This window comes from Pinus tabuliformis, chromosome 6 (assembly GCF_031772625.1).
Source record: "Pinus tabuliformis cultivar Carrire ecotype Pingquan chromosome 6, CPIR1, whole genome shotgun sequence".
NCBI classification, from domain to species: Eukaryota; Viridiplantae; Streptophyta; class Pinopsida; order Pinales; family Pinaceae; genus Pinus; species Pinus tabuliformis.
This window is the reverse complement of record NC_142292.1, coordinates 204,662,966-204,684,076: the sequence shown is the minus strand read 5'-3', so window position 1 is coordinate 204,684,076 and position 21,111 is coordinate 204,662,966. Positions and strand designations below refer to the sequence as shown.

General features: G+C 41.3%; 1 protein-coding gene across 2 annotated transcripts in view; it reads left to right on the top strand.

The window, feature by feature from the left end:
• Window positions 1–17,976, top strand: part of VAD1 (GRAM domain family protein) — a 452,408-nt gene extending 434,432 nt beyond the window's left edge. For both annotated transcript variants that reach the window (XM_089414877.1, XM_089414880.1), the window contains exon 18: window positions 17,379–17,976. In XM_089414877.1, coding sequence (XP_089271003.1) covers window positions 17,379–17,660 — 282 coding nt within the window. In that variant the 3' untranslated portion in view covers window positions 17,661–17,976. The remainder of the gene's footprint in view (window positions 1–17,378) is intronic.
• The last annotated feature ends 3,135 nt before the right edge of the window (window positions 17,977–21,111 follow it).

The window sequence follows — 21,111 nt, the reverse complement described above, 5'->3', positions numbered from 1 at the left end:
GACCGAGATTAAGTCTCTAATTAACAGCTAAGATTAAAACAAACTTGATCCTTGTCTCTTAGAAGCTTCTCACCCTTATCTTTATTAATACCCATTAATATTTTTATTTTCCTAAGTTTAGACTTAGAAACCCATTAAAAATATCAATTATTTTAATAACTCCTCATCCGAGTGGAATTTCTTCGAACAATTTTTGGGTCTTGGAGATCTCATGTATTCTAGCCCTTCCACAAAATTTCAGAGCTAGAGCACATCCGATGCTACCCAAAATCAACACTCCCTCTTAGCGAGGAATGTGCTCTAGCAGTGCTTCCCAATAGAAGCACCACATTGATCCATGGCATCGGTCCTCTACCCTTCATCTACTGCGTTGCTGCAACATGTACTGCTTCCCATGACACTGCAACTTTCACTGGTACATCTGTATTGTAGCTCCCTCTGAATATGTTGCATCATGTTGCCCATAGCATTGCCATTGCTAACTGCTGCACTGCAACTCCCGATGCTATCCGTTTCTGCTACTGAAATGGATTCTTTACCATCCCCATCTTCTCACTGAAATAAACAAACTTTGTTCTTCCTAGAGCCTTGGTGAGGATGTCTGCCACTTATTCTCCTGTTGGAGTGTACCTCAACTGTACTGCCCCTCATTGGACACAGTCTTTGACAAAGTGACACATGATATCAATGTGTTTCGACCAATCATGAAATACTGGATTCTCAGAGAGCTTGATGCAACTCTGATTATCACACAAAATCCTGGTCACTTCCATCCTTCTCCTAAATAGATTCACAAACAATTTCCTAAGCCATATGGCTTCGCACGAAGCTATGCTAGCTGCCATATATTCTGCTTCAGCTAAGCTCAGAGCCATTGATTTTTGTTTTCTACTACACCAGGAGGTCATTCCTGATCCTATGTTGAAATAGTACCTAGTTGTACTTTTCTGATCTATTGAACTTCCAGCCCAATCTGCGTAAGTGAACGCACTCAGCCCGATGTCATTGCCTTGGGTGTACAATAGTCCATGCTCGATTGTTCCTTGTATATACCTGAGAACATGTTTAGCTGTTGCCCAATGCGCCCTCTTGGGTTCCACCATGAACTGACTGAGGGTGTTGACAGCGTAACAAATGTATGGCCTGGTATTGACTAGATACATCAGGGACCCTATAAGCTGCCTATACAAGGTGGGATCAATATCTCTGTCTTCTGATGCATCAATCTTCTTCCAGTTGGTGATCATTGGAGTAGCCATACGTCTATAGTCCTGCATCATGAATCTTTTCAAGATCTCTATGATCATTGGAGTAGCCATACGTCTACAGTCCTGCATCATGAATCTTTTCAAGATCTCTATAGCATATCTCCCTTGTCCAAGGAAGATCTCACCTTTCTGTTGCCAAACTTCCAACCCCAAGAAATAATGCATTTGTCCCAAATCCTTCATGTCGAATTTTGTGGCTAGGTTCTTCTTACAGTGTTTGATGAGCCTGGATGATCCTGTCAGGAAAAGATCATCCACATATAACACCAAGATTAGAGGCTCATTCTCTACGACAAGATAGTAGATATTAGGATCTGCGTCACTCTTGACAAATCCCATCTTCTGCAAGTAGCCATCAATTCGACCGTACCATGCTTTAGGTGCATGTTTAAGCCCATACAAGGCTTTCTTCAACTTGCATACATGAGATTCTTTCTCTTGTGTCTCAAAACCCTCTGGTTGTTCAATGTTTACTTCTTCTTCTATCACCCCGTTCAAAAACATTGTCTTGACATCCATCTAGTGAATCTCCCACCGCATTTGTGCTGTAAGGGATATCACGGTTCTAATAGAAGTATACCTAGCTACTACGGCGAAGATTTCTTCGTAGTCTATCCCTTCCTTCTGAGCATAACCCTTAGCCACAAACCCGCCTTTGTATTTCTCCACACTGCCGTCTACAACATATTTGACTTTGTATATCCATCTCGAATCTACAACTGACATGTCCTGAGGCATAGGTACCACTTCACAAACATCATTGACCATTATAGAACTGTATTCCTCCACCATAGCATCTACCCATACTTGATGTTGAACAGCCTCCTGAAAACTAGAGGGTTCCTCAACCTGAGCTACTAAGGCCTGGTATCTCTTTCGCTGTCTTCGCTCCCTTTTATCATTCCTGGGTGCACCAATGAAATCCTCTGCATCCCGTAGAATTTTTTGGAGTTCTCGGCTCGTTCTTCCACTGGTAGTGGGTACATCTATCAGCGCTTCCGCTTCCTAAGATTCGTCCTGTTCTGAAGCTTTGCCTTTAGGAGAACTGTTGGTACTAGTTTCTGTTGGTCGAAGTGGTTGGACCAATGGATCATCTTTTGACTGCTCGTCAGAAGGCATTTCCAGGGATTTTTTTGAAAGCTCTATCCTCCATGAACTTTACATCCCATCGAACTACTACCTTCCTACTCCCTGGAAGATAGACTCTATATGCCTTAGCATTCTCACTATATCCCACAAGATATCCTTTCTCAGCAGTTTGATCTAATTTCTTTCTCTTTTCTTCAGGTATATGCCAAACTCCCAAATACCCTGAAGTGACTGACTTCAGGTGTCTTCCTGGTGAAGACACTTTCTGGAGTGATGTTGCCTAATGCCCTGTGAGGAGTCCTATTCTAGACATGAATTGTCGTGTTGCATGCTTTTGCCCACAGGAATTTGGGCATATCCTGATCATATAGCATCGCCCTAGCTGCTTCTACAATAGTCCTGTTTTTCCTTTTCTGCTACTCCAGTCTGTTCTGGATTGTAGGGAGTTTTCCACTCTCTTCTGATGCCTTCCCTAGCGCAAAAATCGATGAAGTCCTTGTCAACGTACTCTCCACCATTGTCTGAGCGCAACACTTTTATCTTCTTTCCTATCAAATTCTCTACTAGAGCCTTGAACTCTTTGAATCGACCAAAAGCCTCATCCTTGGTTTTCAGAAAGTAGATCTAAGTCTTCCTAGAATGGTCATCGATGAAGGTGACGAAGTATTCGACACCACTAAGAGCTTTTGTGGACACAGGTTCACAGATATCTGAGTGTATCAATCCTAGAACACTCTGAGCTCTATTGTAACTTCTAGAAAAGGCTGCTTTAGCATACTTTCCTAGAGCACACCCTCTACATACATCATCTCGTTGAGCACTTAATTTTGGAGCTCTTGATACTGTTTTCCCGAGAATTCTTAGAGCCCCATCATGTAAGTGTCCCATCCTCCTGTGCCATAGTTCATTCAAATCTTTATCCCCATTGTTGCCTATCAGTGCCATTGGAGATTCTAGTTGTAATCTATACAGCCTATTACTTTTGATTCCAATCTAGGCCTTCATTTTCCAATCGGGTGTTTGACATATACTTTCTCCTTAATGAAGAAAACGTCATAGCCCTTGTTTTGAAGTTGAGATACGGAGAGTAAGTTCATCCCCAATCCTAGCACATGCAGCACATCGGTTGGTTGAAGCCGCTCCCTTGCTTCAGTTTGAAAGACTACAGTACCTCTTCCTACGGGAGTACACTTTGCCTTATTTCCCATGGTGATCTAAAAATTCATCCTTTCTTCCTGATAATTTGAGAAACATTCTCATATTCCTATCATATGCCAGGAAGCTCCACTATCTATATACCAAACTTCAGAGGAGGCAAAACTTGCTAGGCAAGCAATTTCTTCTTCCAGTCTGGAAGCTAACATAGAATAATTGTGATCCATGTTCCTCGTGATTTCTTCTTTTTTTGGAAATCTGCGTGAGTCCCTCGGAGTTGATGCCTCTGCATCATGCTCCTGACCCATAGCAAATTCTTCTCCTGTTGTCGAAACTTTGCTCTGATACCATGTGAAAATTTCCAACCCGAAATTCTACTACAGTAACTGATTTATTTCACCTACTTATTTCTCACAATAAGTTATTTACGAAATCCCTTTAGCAAACATTAAAATAAATTCTATTGCAGTTATCACATAATTACATAGAGAAAATAACAGTGATATACAAGCACAAGAACCAATCACATCAACATAGTTGTTTTTGGACAATTGTCCCTGGAAAAATCCCCGGAAAAACCCAATGTGGGAAAATCGGTGCAACAGATGAGGCTTTTATTAATCTACAGCAACAATCGCTTTACAAGGAATGATTTTACAGAGAAATTGAGAGAAAACACCTGAGGCAAGGTTCATCCCTCTCCTGGAAACTTTTTGACACCCTGGAGACCCTTCTCCCACTTTTGTGTCACTATGCGTGGTTCTGCATCCCTCTGCGTCAGCCAGTGTGAGGATTGTCTCCTAGACTGCGTCTTCCCTCTGCGTTGTCTCTCAATACCCCTGCATCACCTCCTCCTTAGTCACTGACTGTTGTTGATGCCCTCCTCTTCCTCCACCCTGCAACTCTCCCTCTGAAATCGATTTCCTGCTCTTTGAGAATCGATTTTCCTTGGGATACTGAGTATTTGTCGGTGTGTCTCCAAATGATCCTCAAGTCTTCTCTTATACTTTTCATGTTGATGAATCAACAGCCGAGATTAAGTCTCTAATCAATGGATAAGATTAAAACAGGCTTGATCCTCGTCTCTTAGAAGTTTCTCACCCTTATCTTTATTAATACCCATTAAGATTTTTATTTTCCTAAGTTTAGACTTAGGAACCCATTAAAAATATTAATTATTTTAATAACTCCTCATCTGAGTGGAATTTCTCCAAACGATTTTTAGGTCTTGGAGATCTCGTGTATTCTAACCCCTCCACAAAATTTCGGAGCTAGAGCACATCCGATGCTACCCAAAATCAACAATCAATCAATGGATGCAAGTGGTTAATGACGTGGGAGGGGTTTACTTCATGGAGGATGCCACCATCTTTGTACTAACTATGAAATTCCATCATCCTCAAGCTTCCTCATGTGGAGAGGGAGAAATTGTGGGACCTGAGTTACTCGTTTCCTTGGCCTATTTTTACCGCCCCTCATCTACACCTTTTTCTTCATTGATTTTCTTTTGTTGCATAACTTAGGATACAAGCTTTATTTATGCATCACTAACCCCTTGAAGATAAAACATTTTATTGTTCATCAAGATTGGGATATTCAAAGTTCCTATCATTTTGATAGCTCATGCATTAGCCAAGAACTAAGTGAGGGCTAATGAAGTGGGTAGAGCTCATGTTAGGATTTTGTACATGCACTTTATTATATTCCAGCCAATTTCTTGCATTTTATCATCATGGATCATGCTCTTTCTTTTGTTTCTACTACATCAACCTCTTAGGTCAAAGTTTCCAAGCCCCTGCTCAAGAATAAGGAAAACCAAGGAACCAATACTAGTAACAAATAGCAATCAACCCAAAGATGGGACATGGATATAAGGGAAGAGATGGAAAGTGTTAGGTATGGGTTACCATAGACACACAACATCAGTCAATGGCTCCTATTTGTGCGCTGGGAGGATTTCGTGGGACAGACTGGGAGTTGGTGAGCCGGATAGGGTGACGTAGTCCCTATCAGAGTGACGCAGAGCAGCAGAAGCTGCAATTGTTGTTGTAGGATCATTCATCCGATGATTTATCAGCCGGAATATCTATCTCTGAGTGAGAGGTACTACTGCCGAGGGCATTCTCTGTTGGGTGAGCCATTTTTGGCACCCTAGTTGTATTCTGAAAACTGCGTAATAATATAAAACCCTCTGAATAGTTGCACCAGTTTTCCTGCATTGGGTTTTTCCGGGGACATTGGTCGAAAAATAACGGTGTCACTTGTGTGTTTGTTTACTTTCAGTTGATGATCTATAGATGTTGATATTGAACTTGTGTTTATTTTCAGTATTTACATGGTAAATAACTTGTTAAGTAATTGAACAAGTAGGAAGAAATAAATCAGATAGTACAGGAAGAATTTCTAACGGGTTAAACTTAGAAATTCCAACATGGTATCAGAGCGTGGTTGCAGATCACAGGATAACTGAAGGCATCAGCCGAGCGGAGCAGTAGCAGCGGAAACAGTTGTCCCGAGTGACAGAAGTTGTTCCTAGCAGAAAGCAGCAAGGAAGGGATGATGCAGAGGGCATGCATCATCAGTACAAGCCAGGAGGAGGATCAACGCAGACGCAGAGAGGAGCAGACCTAACCTACGCAGTGCCCGGTCATCTTTCTCAGTCGGGAAGGACCAACGATGTGGTCAGGAGGTGCAAATTTTGTTGGTGTCGGAATTGCGCAAAGACTAGAGGCTCAGTTCTTCAAGTTGTCAAGGTATAGGAGGATGCAAATAATTTGCGGAGCGAAGCTGGTGGGGTACTGTGGTCAGAATAATACCTAACATGGCAAGACCAAGGAGGGATTTCCAAAAGGGAAATCGAGACTCGGAGGGAGTCGAACCGAGGACTTCCAAGAGGGAAGTAGAGAGACTCGGAGGAGTCGGAAGAAGAGCAGCATAATGGTCTTGAATGGACTAAGAGATCAGAATAAGTTGGATGGAGCATCCAACTTCATGGTCTGGAAGGCCAGGATCTTGTCCATTCTAGACAGATATCGCATCAAGTACTTCGCCTTGAAAACTATAGCGATCCCAATTGACCCAGCTGAAATTGAGAAGTGCGAGGAGGCAATGGCCAGGGCAAATTGCATCATCCTTGATGGGGTCAAGGACAATGTGGTGCCGCATATTGCTGAGAAGGACACGAAAAATAAGATGTGGGATGCCCCGAAGAAATTGTATCAGCACTTCTGTGCAGAGGAAGATGTTACTTGAAAATCAGCTGCGGTCATACCAGACGCAGAAGGGAGAGCAGATAAATGTCTTCCTTAGTTGATTGAAGGAGATCCGTGACCAACTAACTTCCATACGGGCCACACCGGATCAAGAACTAATGGTGAGGACCGCATTGAATGCAGTCTCAGAGGATTGGGAGGTATTTGTCCAGAGCATACTGGGCAAGTCGAGCCTTTCAGATTGGGAGGAACTGTGGGCAGCGCTTCGTCAAGAAGAGATCAGACGGATGGCTAAGGCGGGGAGTAGTAGAAAAGGGGTCAGAATCAAGGATGATCCGGATTTAAATAGGAACGCGACAAATTTCAGAGATAACCATAAACACAGAGATGCAGCGGAAATAATACTTCACTTCATTAATGTAAAATACTGAAATATGCTTACAAACATAAATGGAAATAAACCAGCTAGGGCGATGGTAGCTCATCTCTGAGAAGAGATGTGGCAGCTACATGCCTCTGAACTGCCTTGCAACGAGGCTCAAGGGCCTTTTTATTATTGAACAATAAGAGAAAACCCTAATCAACCAAAACCCTAACCCGAGGAGATGTAACACCAAGAGTTTATGGGCCCCGTTGGGGTGAGTTGGACAGCCAATTTTCTGGGGTCGTGACTTGGTCATATTATCTCTGTTTGACACATGCGTTGAAAAGATCTCTCTGAGGACTATGACAGAAAAGATGATTTTAAACAATCATTGGCGGTAGATTTCCAAGAAAACGTCATTTAGGGCCTCAAAACAGCTCCAGAAGTTTAGGACCCGAAAAACTGTTAAAATTGTGCTACAATTAAGAAAAATGAAAAACTGAAAGAATCAATGGTGGGGGTCCAAGTGGAATTGGCGGGTGGCCACCAATATCCACCTGGATCATTCCTCCCCCCTTAGGAAGCAATGGTCCCCATTGCGTTGAGTTCCTCCATGAGATGAGGAAACTTCTGCTAAACTTGGTCCTTAGTGAGCCACTTGCCCTGGTGAAGGAGTTGGCCTGCTTTGACAACTCGATATAGTTGGATATTCTGTTGGCGAGTGTGCTTGATCTGTGTGTCCATGATCCGATCAGTTGCAGCTTGTTCCATGCAATCTAGATTCAACTATGTGGGTGTGAGTTATTCTGCAATGTCGGATGTGTCTAGTAATGGTGGAAAGTATGGCCGAAGGCGGTCCACATTGAACACTGGGTGTAGGCCAAGGAATGGGGGAATGTTGAGCTCAAATGCATTCTCTCCCACAGCCTTGGTAATGGTGTAAGGACCATATCGAAGTGGTCCGAGTTTCCGATAGGCTCCGGTAAGGCGTTCCTTTTGCAAATGCACCCAGACTTTATCGCCCACTTGAAATTTTTGTGGCACCTGATGTTGATCATGTCGCTGCTTGTACTTGGCATTTGATTTCTCCAAAATATCATGAAACTGCAGACGAATATGTTGGATGTGCTCAATGAAGTTGTTTGCCTTATCTGTTTCAGACTGGACATGAGCCGAATCTGCGTGAGTAGCTGCAAATGGCATGGCCACATCAATGGGACATAGTGGTTGGAATCCCAAGCCCACCTGAAAAGGGTTGTGGCCAGTCAAGCTGTGGAGACCTCGGTTGTAGCTGTGCTGAACATAGGGGAGGCTCTCGTCCCATGTGTGTGGATGCTTTGAGTTGTACATGCGCAGAATGTGTATGATCATCCTATTGACAACCTTTGTCTGGCCATCAGTTTGAGGATGGAACGCTGTGGACTTAGTGAGTTTGATGTCCAGCATCAACCAGAGACTAGACCAAAATGTACTAAGGAACATGTTGTCCCGATCTGAAATGATAGACTGTGGGATCCCAAAGTGTACCCACACTCGTTCAAAGAAGAGTTTAGCAGTGGCTTCTGCTGTGATATTCTTCTTGCAGGCCACCACAATGGCCTTCTTCGAGAACCTGTCGACGACCACAAAAACACAGTCGTTTCCATGCTTAGTGGAAGGAAGGCCTAACATGTAATCCATGGAGATGGATTCCCAAGGTCGACTAGGGGTAGGCAGCGAGGTATAGAGGCCTTGCTTCTTGATGGTCGGTTTGGCAATGGCGTAGGCAGTGCATGATCTGATGTACTTCCCGACATCCTGTGGAAGATTCGGCCAATAGAAATACTTTTGAAGTACTGCCACCGTTTTCTTGACCCCGAAATGCACAGCAGCCCGACTGTAGTGTGCTTCCAAAATCATCTTGGCACGCTCGCTTGAAGGAACACAAAGGTAACCCAGGTGGCATAACAGGGCATCCTGGAGGTGAAAATCTGGAACATGATGACCCTCTAAGAGTGTCTGGTATGTGTGGCCGAATTCTGGGTCGCTTTTGTAGAGAAGTGGCCAATCAAAAGTCTCGTGCCCACAAGAGTTGAGCACGGTGGTTAACGCCATGATCGGTGGTCGACTAAGGCAATCTGCAACATTATTGGTGTTGCCCTTCTTATACTTGATATTCAAATGGAACTGTTGTAGGTATGTGGACCACTTCTGATGGCGATCATTCTGCAATTTCCCTTAGGTCTGTATGAACTGCAAGGGTCGGTGGTCTGTGTGGATGACCGTTTCCTTCCCCAAAATGTAATGCTTCCATTATCAGCAGGCCTGCACAATGGAATACATCTCTTTTTCATAAGTGGGATACTTCTGGACAGTGTCTGAAAGTGTCTCACCGTGATATGCCACTGGATGCCCATGTTGAGTAAGGATTGCGCCAATAGCATAGTCAGAGGCATCTGTCTCGACCTCAAATGGTTGTTGCAAGTCTGGTAATGCGAGCACTGGTGCCAAGCAGAGGTGATCTTTCAACTCTGTGAATGCCTTCTGTTGAGATTCAGACCAAAAGAATTTTGCTTTTGCTCCTCCCTTGGTGACTTGACTCAAGGGCCAAGTGATATGAGAAAATCCCAACACGAACCTACGGTAGAAGTTGGCAAGACCTAGAAAGTTGCAGAGCTCTGTCAGAGTGGTTGGAAATGGCCAATCCCGAATGACTTGGATCTTGGTTGGATCCACATGCACCACCATTCATCAATAATGTATCCCAGATATTGAACCTGGGTCATGCCAAAAGTGCATTTCTCCAAATTGGCACATAACTTGTGTTGTCGCAGTGTTTGGAGAACTTGTCGAATGTGGTGGAGGTGCTCTTCCCAACTCTGGCTGAAGATCAGGATGTCATCCAAGTATACCACTACAAATGAGTTGGTGAATGGACGCAAGATGTCATCCATTAGCCTCATGAAGGTTGCAGGAGCATTCGTCAATCCGAAAGGCATAACCAACCATTCGAAAAAGCCCTCCTTGGCTTTGAAGGCAGTCTTCCACACATCGGAGGGTTCGATTGGTACTTGGTGATATCCTAACTACAAATTGATCTTGCTAAAATACTTTGCCCCCTTCCAGCGGGGCGTATAATCGAGCTGTAGCGATCCTTTTATACTACTCATGGGGGCAAGCGGTAAACCGGCAAGCAGCGTGGGATTGGGTACCTATTACGGACAGTGATCTTGTTCAGCGCCCGATAGTCAATACAGAGTCTCCAAGTCCCATCCTTCTTCTATACCAAAACGATCGGGCTCCCACAGGGCGATGAACTCGGACGGATGTGACCTTTCTGCAGTAGCTCCTGAATCTGCCTCTTGATTTCATCATTCTCCAGAGCGAAGCGCCGATAGATTGGTCCATTGGGCAGCAGCGCACCTGGGGTCAAATCGATGGAGTGCTTGACCTGACAGTGCAGAGGAACCCTTGCAAGGGAGGTGAAGATGTCCTCATACTCCTCCATGACCTTGTCCATCTGTAGTTGTCGTGCGGAGGGTCCCTGTCTAGAGGTCGTGGCCACTGTCTTCTTCTTTCCTTGAGGGCGTATCATCAGGAAAACAAATTTCCCAGTTTTGGAAATGAGCTTACTGCATTGTTTCGCAGTAACCAAAGAGATGGCGATAGGCGGTGCTACCTCCAGTATCCTGTACAACTTATGTCCCAAAGTAACAATAACAGCACGGGGCCTTGATTCATACACAGCATGTCGCTTCCACAAGTATGGTTGTCCTAATAATACATCACAAACTTCAAGGGGAGCAATGTCACACAATACCTCATCCGTGAAGGGCTTGATGTTGTATGGAAGGCGACACTGCTGGCTCACGCGAATATCCCGTCCTTGGTGAAGCCACCCGATGGTGTACGGTTGTGGATGTGTTGTGGTTGGTAAGCCCAACCACTTCACGACCTCTGCCGAAATGAGGTTCTTTTGGCTCTCGCTGTCGATAATGAACTGTAACGGGGAGCCCTTTACCCACATCTAGGAGTGGAAGAGATGCTCCTCCTCCTCTGGATCTTCGGGTTCCTCCTTCTAGATCTTCGTGGTGGCAACGGTGGCGTTGGGCTTCGCATCAATAATCTGCTTCCCTTTGTCATTCCCCTTGTCGGTTCTGACTCAGAGTCAGAACATGCATTTGATTCTGAAACCTTTAGCTCGACCACCAGTGACTGCTTGGCCCGACACTCACTTGTGTTGTGAGTGGAGCTCTTATGGAACTCACACCACTTTCCCGTGTCCTTTTTCGGCTTTGCGGCATTGTTCTTTGCTTGCAGCTTTGGTGGGTTGTCTTGAGCCGCCCCGCATTGGTTCTGTCCTTTGTTCTGTGGTTTGGGGGCACCTTTCCCTTGCTTCGGATTCGCAGATCCAAAGTCTCGCTTCTTTTGTTTAAACTTTTGCTCGACCTTGACGGCATATTGGTATGCCGTGTCGAGCGAGGAGATGTTCAGGAATTCTATTTCTTCCTGGATGTACTTGTGCAGGCAGCCACGGTATTTGAGTATCAAATGCTGCTCTGAATCCTTAATACCCAACTTTGTGCGAAAGGTATGGAAAATATTGGTAAACTCCAGCACGTCTTGGTCCCTTCCCTGCCGCAGCGTGGTCCACTTTATGTATTGATCCTCATAGCTTCCGACAAGGTAGTACTGCTCCTTGATGGCATCCCGAAATGAATTCCAAGTGGGTACGGCTGAAAATAGTGAGCCTGTACTTTCATCCTTCTGCTTGCAGTAGGTTTCCCACCAGTCCTTGACGTGGGGGGTTGCTTTGAGAAGAGCGAAAATAATATTTTCCCGACTAGAAAAATCATGAACAGAAAAATAACCCTCTAGCAGATTTAACCATTTATCAACGGCATCTGTTTCTATCTAACCCTCGAATATGGGGATTTCAAAATTAACTTGTACCTTAAACGGTGTGGCGTTTCCAGAGTAGTTGTTGGAAGCCAATGCGTCGCCCCTAGGTAGCCGCTGAAGGATCTGAGCAAAGTTGTCCATCATCGCGTTCCTTTGTCACTCGAGGGCTTCCTCGAGCAAGATTTTGATAGGATCTCCTACCCCCTCGTCTTTCTTTTCATCTGCCATGGGAGGCCGTCAAGATTTGCGAAGCTGGTCTTGCAAAGGTTCGACCAGTTCAAGCCCTAACTCCTTATATCCCGACCTCCTTGAGGACATGCAAAGAAAAACAGAGAAAAAAAAAGCAGACCGCTCTAAGGTTGGGAGTAGCAGAAAAGGGGTCAGAATCAAGGATGATCCGGATTTAAACAGGAACTCAACAAATTACAAAGATAACCATAAACACAGAGATGCAGCGGAAATAATGCTTCACTTCATTAAAGTAAAATACTGAAATATGCTTACAAACAGAAATGGAAATAAACTAGCTAGGGCGATGGTAGCTTATCTCTGAGAAGAGATGTGGCAGCTACATGTCTCTGAACTGCCTTACAATGAGGCTCAAGGGCCTTTTTATTATTGAACAATAAGAGCAAACCCTAAACAACCAAAACCCTAACCCGAGGAGATGTAACACCAAGAGTTTATGGGCCCCGTTGGGGTGAGTTGGACAGCCAACTTCCCGGGGTCATGACTTGGTCATATTATCTCCATTTGACGCGCATGATAACCCGTTGGAAAGATCTCTCCGAGGACTACGACAGAAAAGACGATTTTAAACAAAAAATCGTTGGCCGATAGATTTCCAAAAAACCATAGTTTAGGGCCTCAAAATGGCTCCGGAAGTTTAGGACCCGAAAAACTGCTAAAAATAGTAAACTATGCTACAATTAAGAAAACTAAAAAACTAAAAGAAGCAATGGTGGGGGTCCAAGTGGAATTGGTGGGTGGCCACCAATATCCACCTAGATCAAAGGAGGAAGAAGAAGATGTGGCTCTCACATCTACGGGAAAGCAGGAGAAGAGAAAGAAGGACCTCTCCAAGGTCAAGTGCTTCCATTGTGGGGAACTGGGTCATTTTGCGAACCAGTGTCCTAGGAAGAAGAGCAAGGGAGAGGCTTCGGACTCGAAGGCAGGGCTTGCAAAGGCGGAGAAAGAAGTCGAGGAGGATGACGACTATGCCATGAGTGCTCATGCGCCACTTGAGAGGAAGTGGGGTGACATCGAGCTATAGTTAGACGGACTATAGGCAATGAGGGGTAGGATCCTTGAGGTACCCAACCTTTTGGATTATACCTTGCTACGGGAGCCCTAAAGAGGAGTAGCAGGACTAACAAATGTTGGTAGAGACAAATGAGGATGGAGCGACAGAGAGTGCTACAGTGCAGGAGTCCCAGGACAGCAGGCTGCAACAGTGCGAGAAGCACAGGAGTGTTGCACCAGTACAGGATGGCACAGAGAAGTGTGCAACGGTGTGAGATGCATGGAGTTGTTGCAACAGCGTAGAGGTCAGTAGAGGGAGCACTTGTTAGCGGCAGAGGGAGCTTCAGCATCGGGAGTGTCTCTAGCCTGACAGGGATGTCAGAGTTGGGTGGATTAGTTACTTACTTCTCGATAACTGAGTTGCAGTGCAGCAGTTAGCAGTGGCAGTGCTATGGGAAGCACGATGCAGCGTGAGGAGAAGGGGATGCAGTGTAGATGCAATGCTGGGTATATGGACCAACAGCAGCACAGATGCAGAGGGAGTTGCCGTACAGATGCAGCAGTGGCAGTGGCAGGGCCATGGGCAGCAGTGCAGAGGATGTTGGGCAGGGAGGCCTAGCATCAACACAGAGACCGATGTTGGATGATCAAGGTGATACTCAGTGTGGAGTATTACTAGAGCACAGTCCTCGCTAAGAGGGAGTGTTGATTTGGGGTAGCATCGGATGTGCTCTAGCCATGAAAATTGGTGGAGAGACTAAAGCACATGAGATCTCCAAGACCCAGAAATGGTTTGGGCAGATTCTAACCAGTTTGGGAGATATTAAAATAATTAATATTTTTAATGGAGTTCCTAAGTCTAAACTTAGGAAAAATAAAATATTAATGGGTATTAATATAAAACTAGGTTAGAAGGGTCCAAAAGTCATGGATCAAGCCAAATCTAATCTTAGCCGTTGATTAGAGATTTAATCTCGGTCGTTGATGGACCAATGAGAAAAGTATAAGAGGAAGCTTGAGGGTCAGTTGTAGAACACACCAAGAGAGATCAAGAATTCGATTTTCTGAGGAAGGGTTTGCTGAGGAAATCGAGTAAGTGATCTGAGTTGCAGCGGAGTGGCAGTGAATACATAGCAGAGAGGCAGTGCAGATCCCAATGAGGTTGACGCAGAGGCAGCTAGAAGCTACGTAGAGCCAAAGAGACCAGCTGTGAGATGCAGAGGCTCCAGGGGTTGACGCAGAGGCTCCAGAAGCTGACGCAGGGCCTAGAGGCAGCGCTGGGAGGATTTCGTGGGACACACTGGGAGCTGGTGAGTTGGATAGGGTGACACAGTCCCTATCAGAGTGACGCAAAGCAGCAGAAGCTGCAATTGTTGCTGTGGGATCATTCATCCGATGATTTATCAGCGGAATATCTATCTCTGAGTGAGAGGTACTACTACCAAGGGCATTCTCTATTGGGTGAGCCATTTCTAGCACCCTAGTTGTATTCTGAAAACTGCATAATGATAAAACCCTCTGAATAGCTCAACGGTTTTCCCGCATTGGGTTTTTCCAGGGACATTGGTTCAAAAATAACGGTGTCACTTGTATGTTTGTTTACTTTCAGTTGATGATTTGTAGATGTTGATATTGTACTTGTGTTTATTTTCAGTATTTACATGGTAAATAACCTGTTAAGTAATTGAACAATTAGGAAGAAATAAATCAGATAGTATAGGAAGAATTTCTAACGGATTAAACTTAGAAATTCCAACAACTAAAAGCGTTCTATCATTCAATTCAACCTGTCATCCATACTAAAATGCCCTTAAACATTAAATAAGGGAAGAGATGGAAAGTGTTAGGTATGGGTTACCGTGGACACACAACATCAGTCAATGGCTCCTATTTGTGCCCCTCCTAGATCATGAAAAGAAAGGCCTTATGGAAGTTCACACTAGACTAGGGGCAGGGGATAACCACCAAGGTGAAGAATGGGAACAAGAGTGCAACCATTCTATCATTCAATTCAACCTGTCATCCATACTAAAATTCCCTTAAACATTAAATAAAAGCACTTCATTACAAAAATGGTAAATGTACCTCACAATAGATGACCCACCTTCATCTAATGAGTAAGCTAGATGTCATAAAGCGCTAACCAGAGTATGAATGGAGGGCCTTTGAGGCTAGCTATCTATAAATCATCATGGGGCTGTTGGCTAGCAAGCTGATAAAAATATGAGAAAAAATTTCTCCTAGGGATTACCCACTCGGGTGGGTAACAAGAACTAGGAAGAACATCATTTGGAAACTGCAATAAGAAGCGACCAAATCATCTCCTAAACAATACTAAAAATTATGGTTAAGGAAAGGAAGAAAGAAAGACCAAATAGTAAAAGAGACAAGGGAGAGAACTTCAAAAGTGTAACCCTAGAAAGTGAAATAGATTGTGCTCTAGGAGAAGAAAGTTTGCCAGTGACAATGATGCACCATGACGGGTCCTCTAGAAAGCAGCCAAGACTGTGTAGTATGGAGGCTGAGGGAGAACAACATCGTGGCTAGCACTTGAATCAGAAAAGGAGCCATCATCTTCCACCACCACAAATGTGCCAAGGCTGAACCTGAAAATGTCCTCCAGAGAGTGATCAGGCCTGGGAAGACCTGGTTGCGCTATCTTTGAATGCAAAAGTTGGGAACCCGATGTTGTACCCCACCTAAAATCCAATTTTGAGGCCAACGAACCCCTCCAAGATGGAAGAAACCCAGTGATAGATATCTGTCCTCGAGCTCTATGTTGAGAACAAGAAAAGGGTGGCAGTCCCTCTACACCGAGTGTGGAGACAGTGGGAAGAGGTGGACTCATGGTCTTTTGTCCATGGGGGTGTCAATTCACTGGTCTATGATTGTCCATGCCAGTGACACCACCATCAGCTAGGCGCTTAATGCCTCCAATGGCCCAGAGGAGATGAAAGGAAGAGGTAATCAACTGAGCGGTCTTTGAAGGTCCATGAGTAGGGCACACTGTCTAAAAATAACTGCCTCCCAAATGTATAAGGCTGGGCATCTCTGGCTTGGTTACTGGAAGGATGTAAAAAGGGACTTACCAAGGTCTGTGTATAAGCAGTGAAATCTCTCCCAGATCTGGTAGAAGACAGAGCACCTAAAAGTCAACTGCTCTTCTGTCTGTGCCTATCGGAAGGAGCAAAGGCAATCATGTCCAAGTGTGGAATCTAAAATTCAATTACAATGATTTCCTTTTCAATGTCTACATACCACAAAAAGGTATAGTTTTTTTTCATTGGGCAAATTCGATCCCCATCATACTTAATAATATTTTAAGGGTGCAGATTGCACTGAGCTTATTGGTTAGAACCTTCATTCAAGAGGAAAAAAATCTATTAAAATTTATTTTTATGTAGGCTCATGGTATGGAAAATAAATGATATATTGAATGAATTTCTGGAATACTTTTTCATGCAACATCCTGCCATTTTTTAGCTGTGGAGCTGGACTGTTCTTTACGCAAAAGTTATGCATGTAAAGTTTATTTCAAGTGAAAATAAATATGTTGAAAATATTTCAGATAGCTTGTACATTGTCAAATGAAAACACAAATTCTTCATGGGCTTTTTCTGTAGAACATGTAATGTTTCAATTTTTGCAGCTGTAGCCACCCTTCACATGCTTTAATTCAGGACCCAAAGTTCTGTTGAAGTCTGTTTCCATCAACCAACCTTGCTCCCTTTTTCCTCTCCGTAAGATTACTGCCAAGATTTTGAAGCCTACCGTGTTGGGAAGTAGTCCTTGTTTAATGCCTGCTTTCCATTTAGAATCTTTATTTCCATCAATTCTGTAACATTCTTCTTATCACCCAGCAGTTTAACAACACCTGATTTTGCTGTTATCCTCGAGGAAATTGTATGAAATCTTTTTAGGTTTGGCTTTCTTTGTTAGACTACCTTATTGTTAGTACTTTGTTTCCAAAGTTTAAATATTTTGTAGTTTGAAAATACATTATGTATTTAAATTGCAGCAGCAATAGAACTTGAGCTTGTATATAGGGAATAGATTGGGTAGAAGATAAATAACCAAATGCTTTCTAGGCAATAGTGAAAAACCAGGGAGTGGAATTTGCTTTTGGTCCATCTTCAGCTCTTATTAATAGTTTTTGTTGTATTACAGATGACAATCATAAGAATGCTGGCTAAATATCCTACGGTTCAATATATTCCTCAAGGGGGCTATACAGATAGTGAAGACAGAAGGCAAAATCTACGAGATTCTAATGTCATAGAAATGTCAGCTCGATTAGAACAGCGTATTTACTTTCTTAAGGAAGAAATGTCAGTGATTGAAGCTCGACTGAATAGCATACACCGTGATTTCACGTTGCTGAAGATGCATCTGCAGGAACTAGATCAACTTAATTCCAAAAACCAACAAAATGTGCAGACTTTACCATAGTCTCCTTAAGGAAGCAGATGTTTATTGTTGATGCTTGAGAGTTCCCTCCATATTCAAGCAATTATATGACAGATTGGAGATCCTGACCAGAAGTTTGTTTCAGTCTTAAATACTCTACCTAGTAGCCAGTGGATATAGATTGAATAAACATGGGAAATTAGAGGGCAACTGTGATTACTCACCTTTTTCTTAGTCAAAAATAAGGTAACAGAAGACTAGTTGGCAGCTATAATTCGCCAAATTTTCTTTTGTTATGAGCTTCTATGTGTCATCCCTTACTGGATTATATTGCAATTGCCATTATTTTGCCATGTTATATGGTTATTAGCAAGTGCAAGTCAAATCTGTACAAAAGCTAAAGTAGAATAAAAGTTGTAACTAATATCAATCAAAGGTTAGGCACTTAATTGTGCACAAAAGCTAAAGTAGAATAAAAGTTGTAACTAATATCAATCAAGGGTTAGGAACTTAATTGTGCGCCTCCTCCTATGTATTTCGTTTTTGAAAGTCAATAAACTGTGGGGCTTATGATGAGAAATAAAACAATAATTTCTTATTTTGTACAAAAGAAACTTAGGCTGAGAAGATCTAATCTTACAGGAATTGCTGCATATTGGAGTCTTTTCATATATGATTTTATAACGTAAATACTGTTGGGCAATAGGAAACATTTATGTGCTTAAAATAACTAATAAGAATGATGATGATAATAGTAATCCATTACAGAATAGTGATCATTTAGTTGGAAAAATCAGGGGTAAGGTTCCAAGTTCCAATAAACAGTGTGTCACATTTTAGAACAAAAATCTTGGACTGAGTCGTGCTAAATATACGTTTACAGCTCAAAACATCATTTTTGATGTACCACAGAACAATGAAAGGTTTCAAGCTATATTGGATGTATGTTGCTACACACAGGCATCTTAAATGTTGATAGTGAAATTCCCCACGTGCTTTCAGTAAAGAATACTCAGAAAGTCACATTATCCAAATCAAAGAGAGACCCTCGTCCTTTTAACTGTTCCTCGGAATGAGCAGCTTGGGAGATAAAACCTACTTTGTTTCTCTTGTTTGGCCTCCTTTGGCCAGAAATATGTGATGTTTATTTAGTTAGTATGCTGGTGTTCTGAACCAAAAAAACGATTGATATAAATGTGCTGATAATTGAATAATGTGAACTTTTTATTAGTGCTGAAGAGATTACAAATTATGGTCTTGACTCTCGAGGGTTTAGTTGATAATAATGAGGTTGTATTATATAACATGCTTTCTTGTTAAAAGATGTTTTTTCTTTCAAAGCATGGTTAGCGAGTTGTTATATGTTCTAGCTTGCAAGTCTTTTACTTCTTGATAATTATGTTAGACCTCCAGAGTCTGTATGAAAAGACCAGATGATATTTCTGATGTTCCCTAGGTTGAGGAAACGAGAAAATTATCACAGCTTTTATATGTATATAGATATAGATAAAATTATCACAGCTTTTATATAGATATAGATATTAGAGAATTTTATTTATATAAATAAAGTATATATATTTTTATAAATTTTAATAATAAAACCAATAAAAAATTTATGTTAAAAAATTTCCTAATTTATAAATAAAAAATTTATATAATCATTTAAAATTGTTATGTAATTTTAGATTATATTATTATTATTGTAAAAAAAAAAAATATATATATATATATATATATATATTTTATTTATAAATAAATATTTCTTTTATTTATAAATAAATATTTCTTATAATTGTTCATCCATCCATCCTTTGGTTGACTTTCTCCATGATTGTGTGTTTTGAACTTTTTTTAATTATAACTTCAAGAATATTCTAAATTGTATTGAAACTAGGATACTTTTTCAGAGAAAAAACTAGGATACTTTAGAATACAAAGATTGTCATTTTTGTTTAAAGATTAATATTAGCAATTACAATATTCAAAGTGATAAATTTTATAATTAAGATGATTGATGAAGAATCTTTATAATTCACTTTTTCTATTCATTTTAGTTTATGCATTCAAATCTTCATCACATATTTGTGTCATTTTATCAATTGATCTTATTTTGTTAATGGCAATAATTTGATTTTTAATTTTGAATAATTTTATAATGGTTGGTTTATGCTTAGTTTACACTCTACTAAAAACATTATTGATTCATTTGGGTCATGAAAGGTCTTTGTCTATATCTGGAATTGATATTTCCTTACACTTAACATTTAACTTTTAGCAAGTGAAAAATTGAATTTAAATTTTTAGGCAAACAATTTCTTATATGTTTAACAAAGTTCTGTCAAAAAAAATTTCAGATCCTGCTTTTTCATTGATTATTTTGTTGATGTTTTACTACTTTCACACGACCATCTTCATCAAAGCACCTATTTTCAACCTATAAATCACAAATTTCATGAAAAATGAAATTTTTTAAAAAACTTCATTCCAAGTTACACCAAATATGTTTTTTAATTCTTCGAGTAACTTCTTGTTCTTAGTTTCTTTGAATTAAAACTTATGATATTTTCTTTTTCTTAGTTTATTTGATTTAGACCTTGTGATATTTTTAAAAATATATATATAATACATATGGAAAGGTAATGATGCAAATGCTAAACTACAACCATATGATGTATATGTAAACATGGTGAACCTTCAAGTACGTCGGGCGGAGGGAAACATGGTACCCAATGCTAAAGCTATCCATACACACGCATGCCATTGCTTTTATTGTGCATCAACCATGCAAGCCATGGAATGTCCTTGCCACCACTTTGTGTGTAACTTTGTCCAACATGGAAGTGCATTGAATGATATTTATCCTTTCTAATATTACATAATATTATATTGTTTTTTAAGTTATAAATTATTTTCTATTATATGGTATATTTATGTTATTTTATATATGGTCTATTATTTTTATTAATTGTTGTGATGTTATAAATTTGTTGCAAATAAAACTTATTCTTCATGATAGGGTAGTTTTAATTAAGGACAATTCTAGGAGTTAACTTTTGCAAATGGGTCAATATTCAATGCTTTTTCCCAAAAGAAGATTTGCTAATTTCCATTTTTTACAAAGCTAGTTTGCCCAAATTTTATAGAATAAAATGATTTTACTTCAAAAATCACCAAAAAATTATAGAGGCTATATAATCACTAGAAACTCGAATAACTTTGCAAAAATATCGTCAAACATCTAATAGTTTGCATGGTATGGACTAATAAGGTTTTGACTCTTTAAGATAAATTTGTATCCTTAAATTTTTCCCTACCTTTAATCCTTTTTTGGTCTTCAGTGTGTTGGTTTAATGACAATAATGTGTTGATTTTTTAGTAGCTTGGGAGGACTCCAAGCCCTTGTTGAAATTTCCAAGTCTAACCCGTTAGAAATTTTCCTACACTATCTGGTTTATTTCACCTACTTGTTTTATTCTTTAACAAGTTATTCACT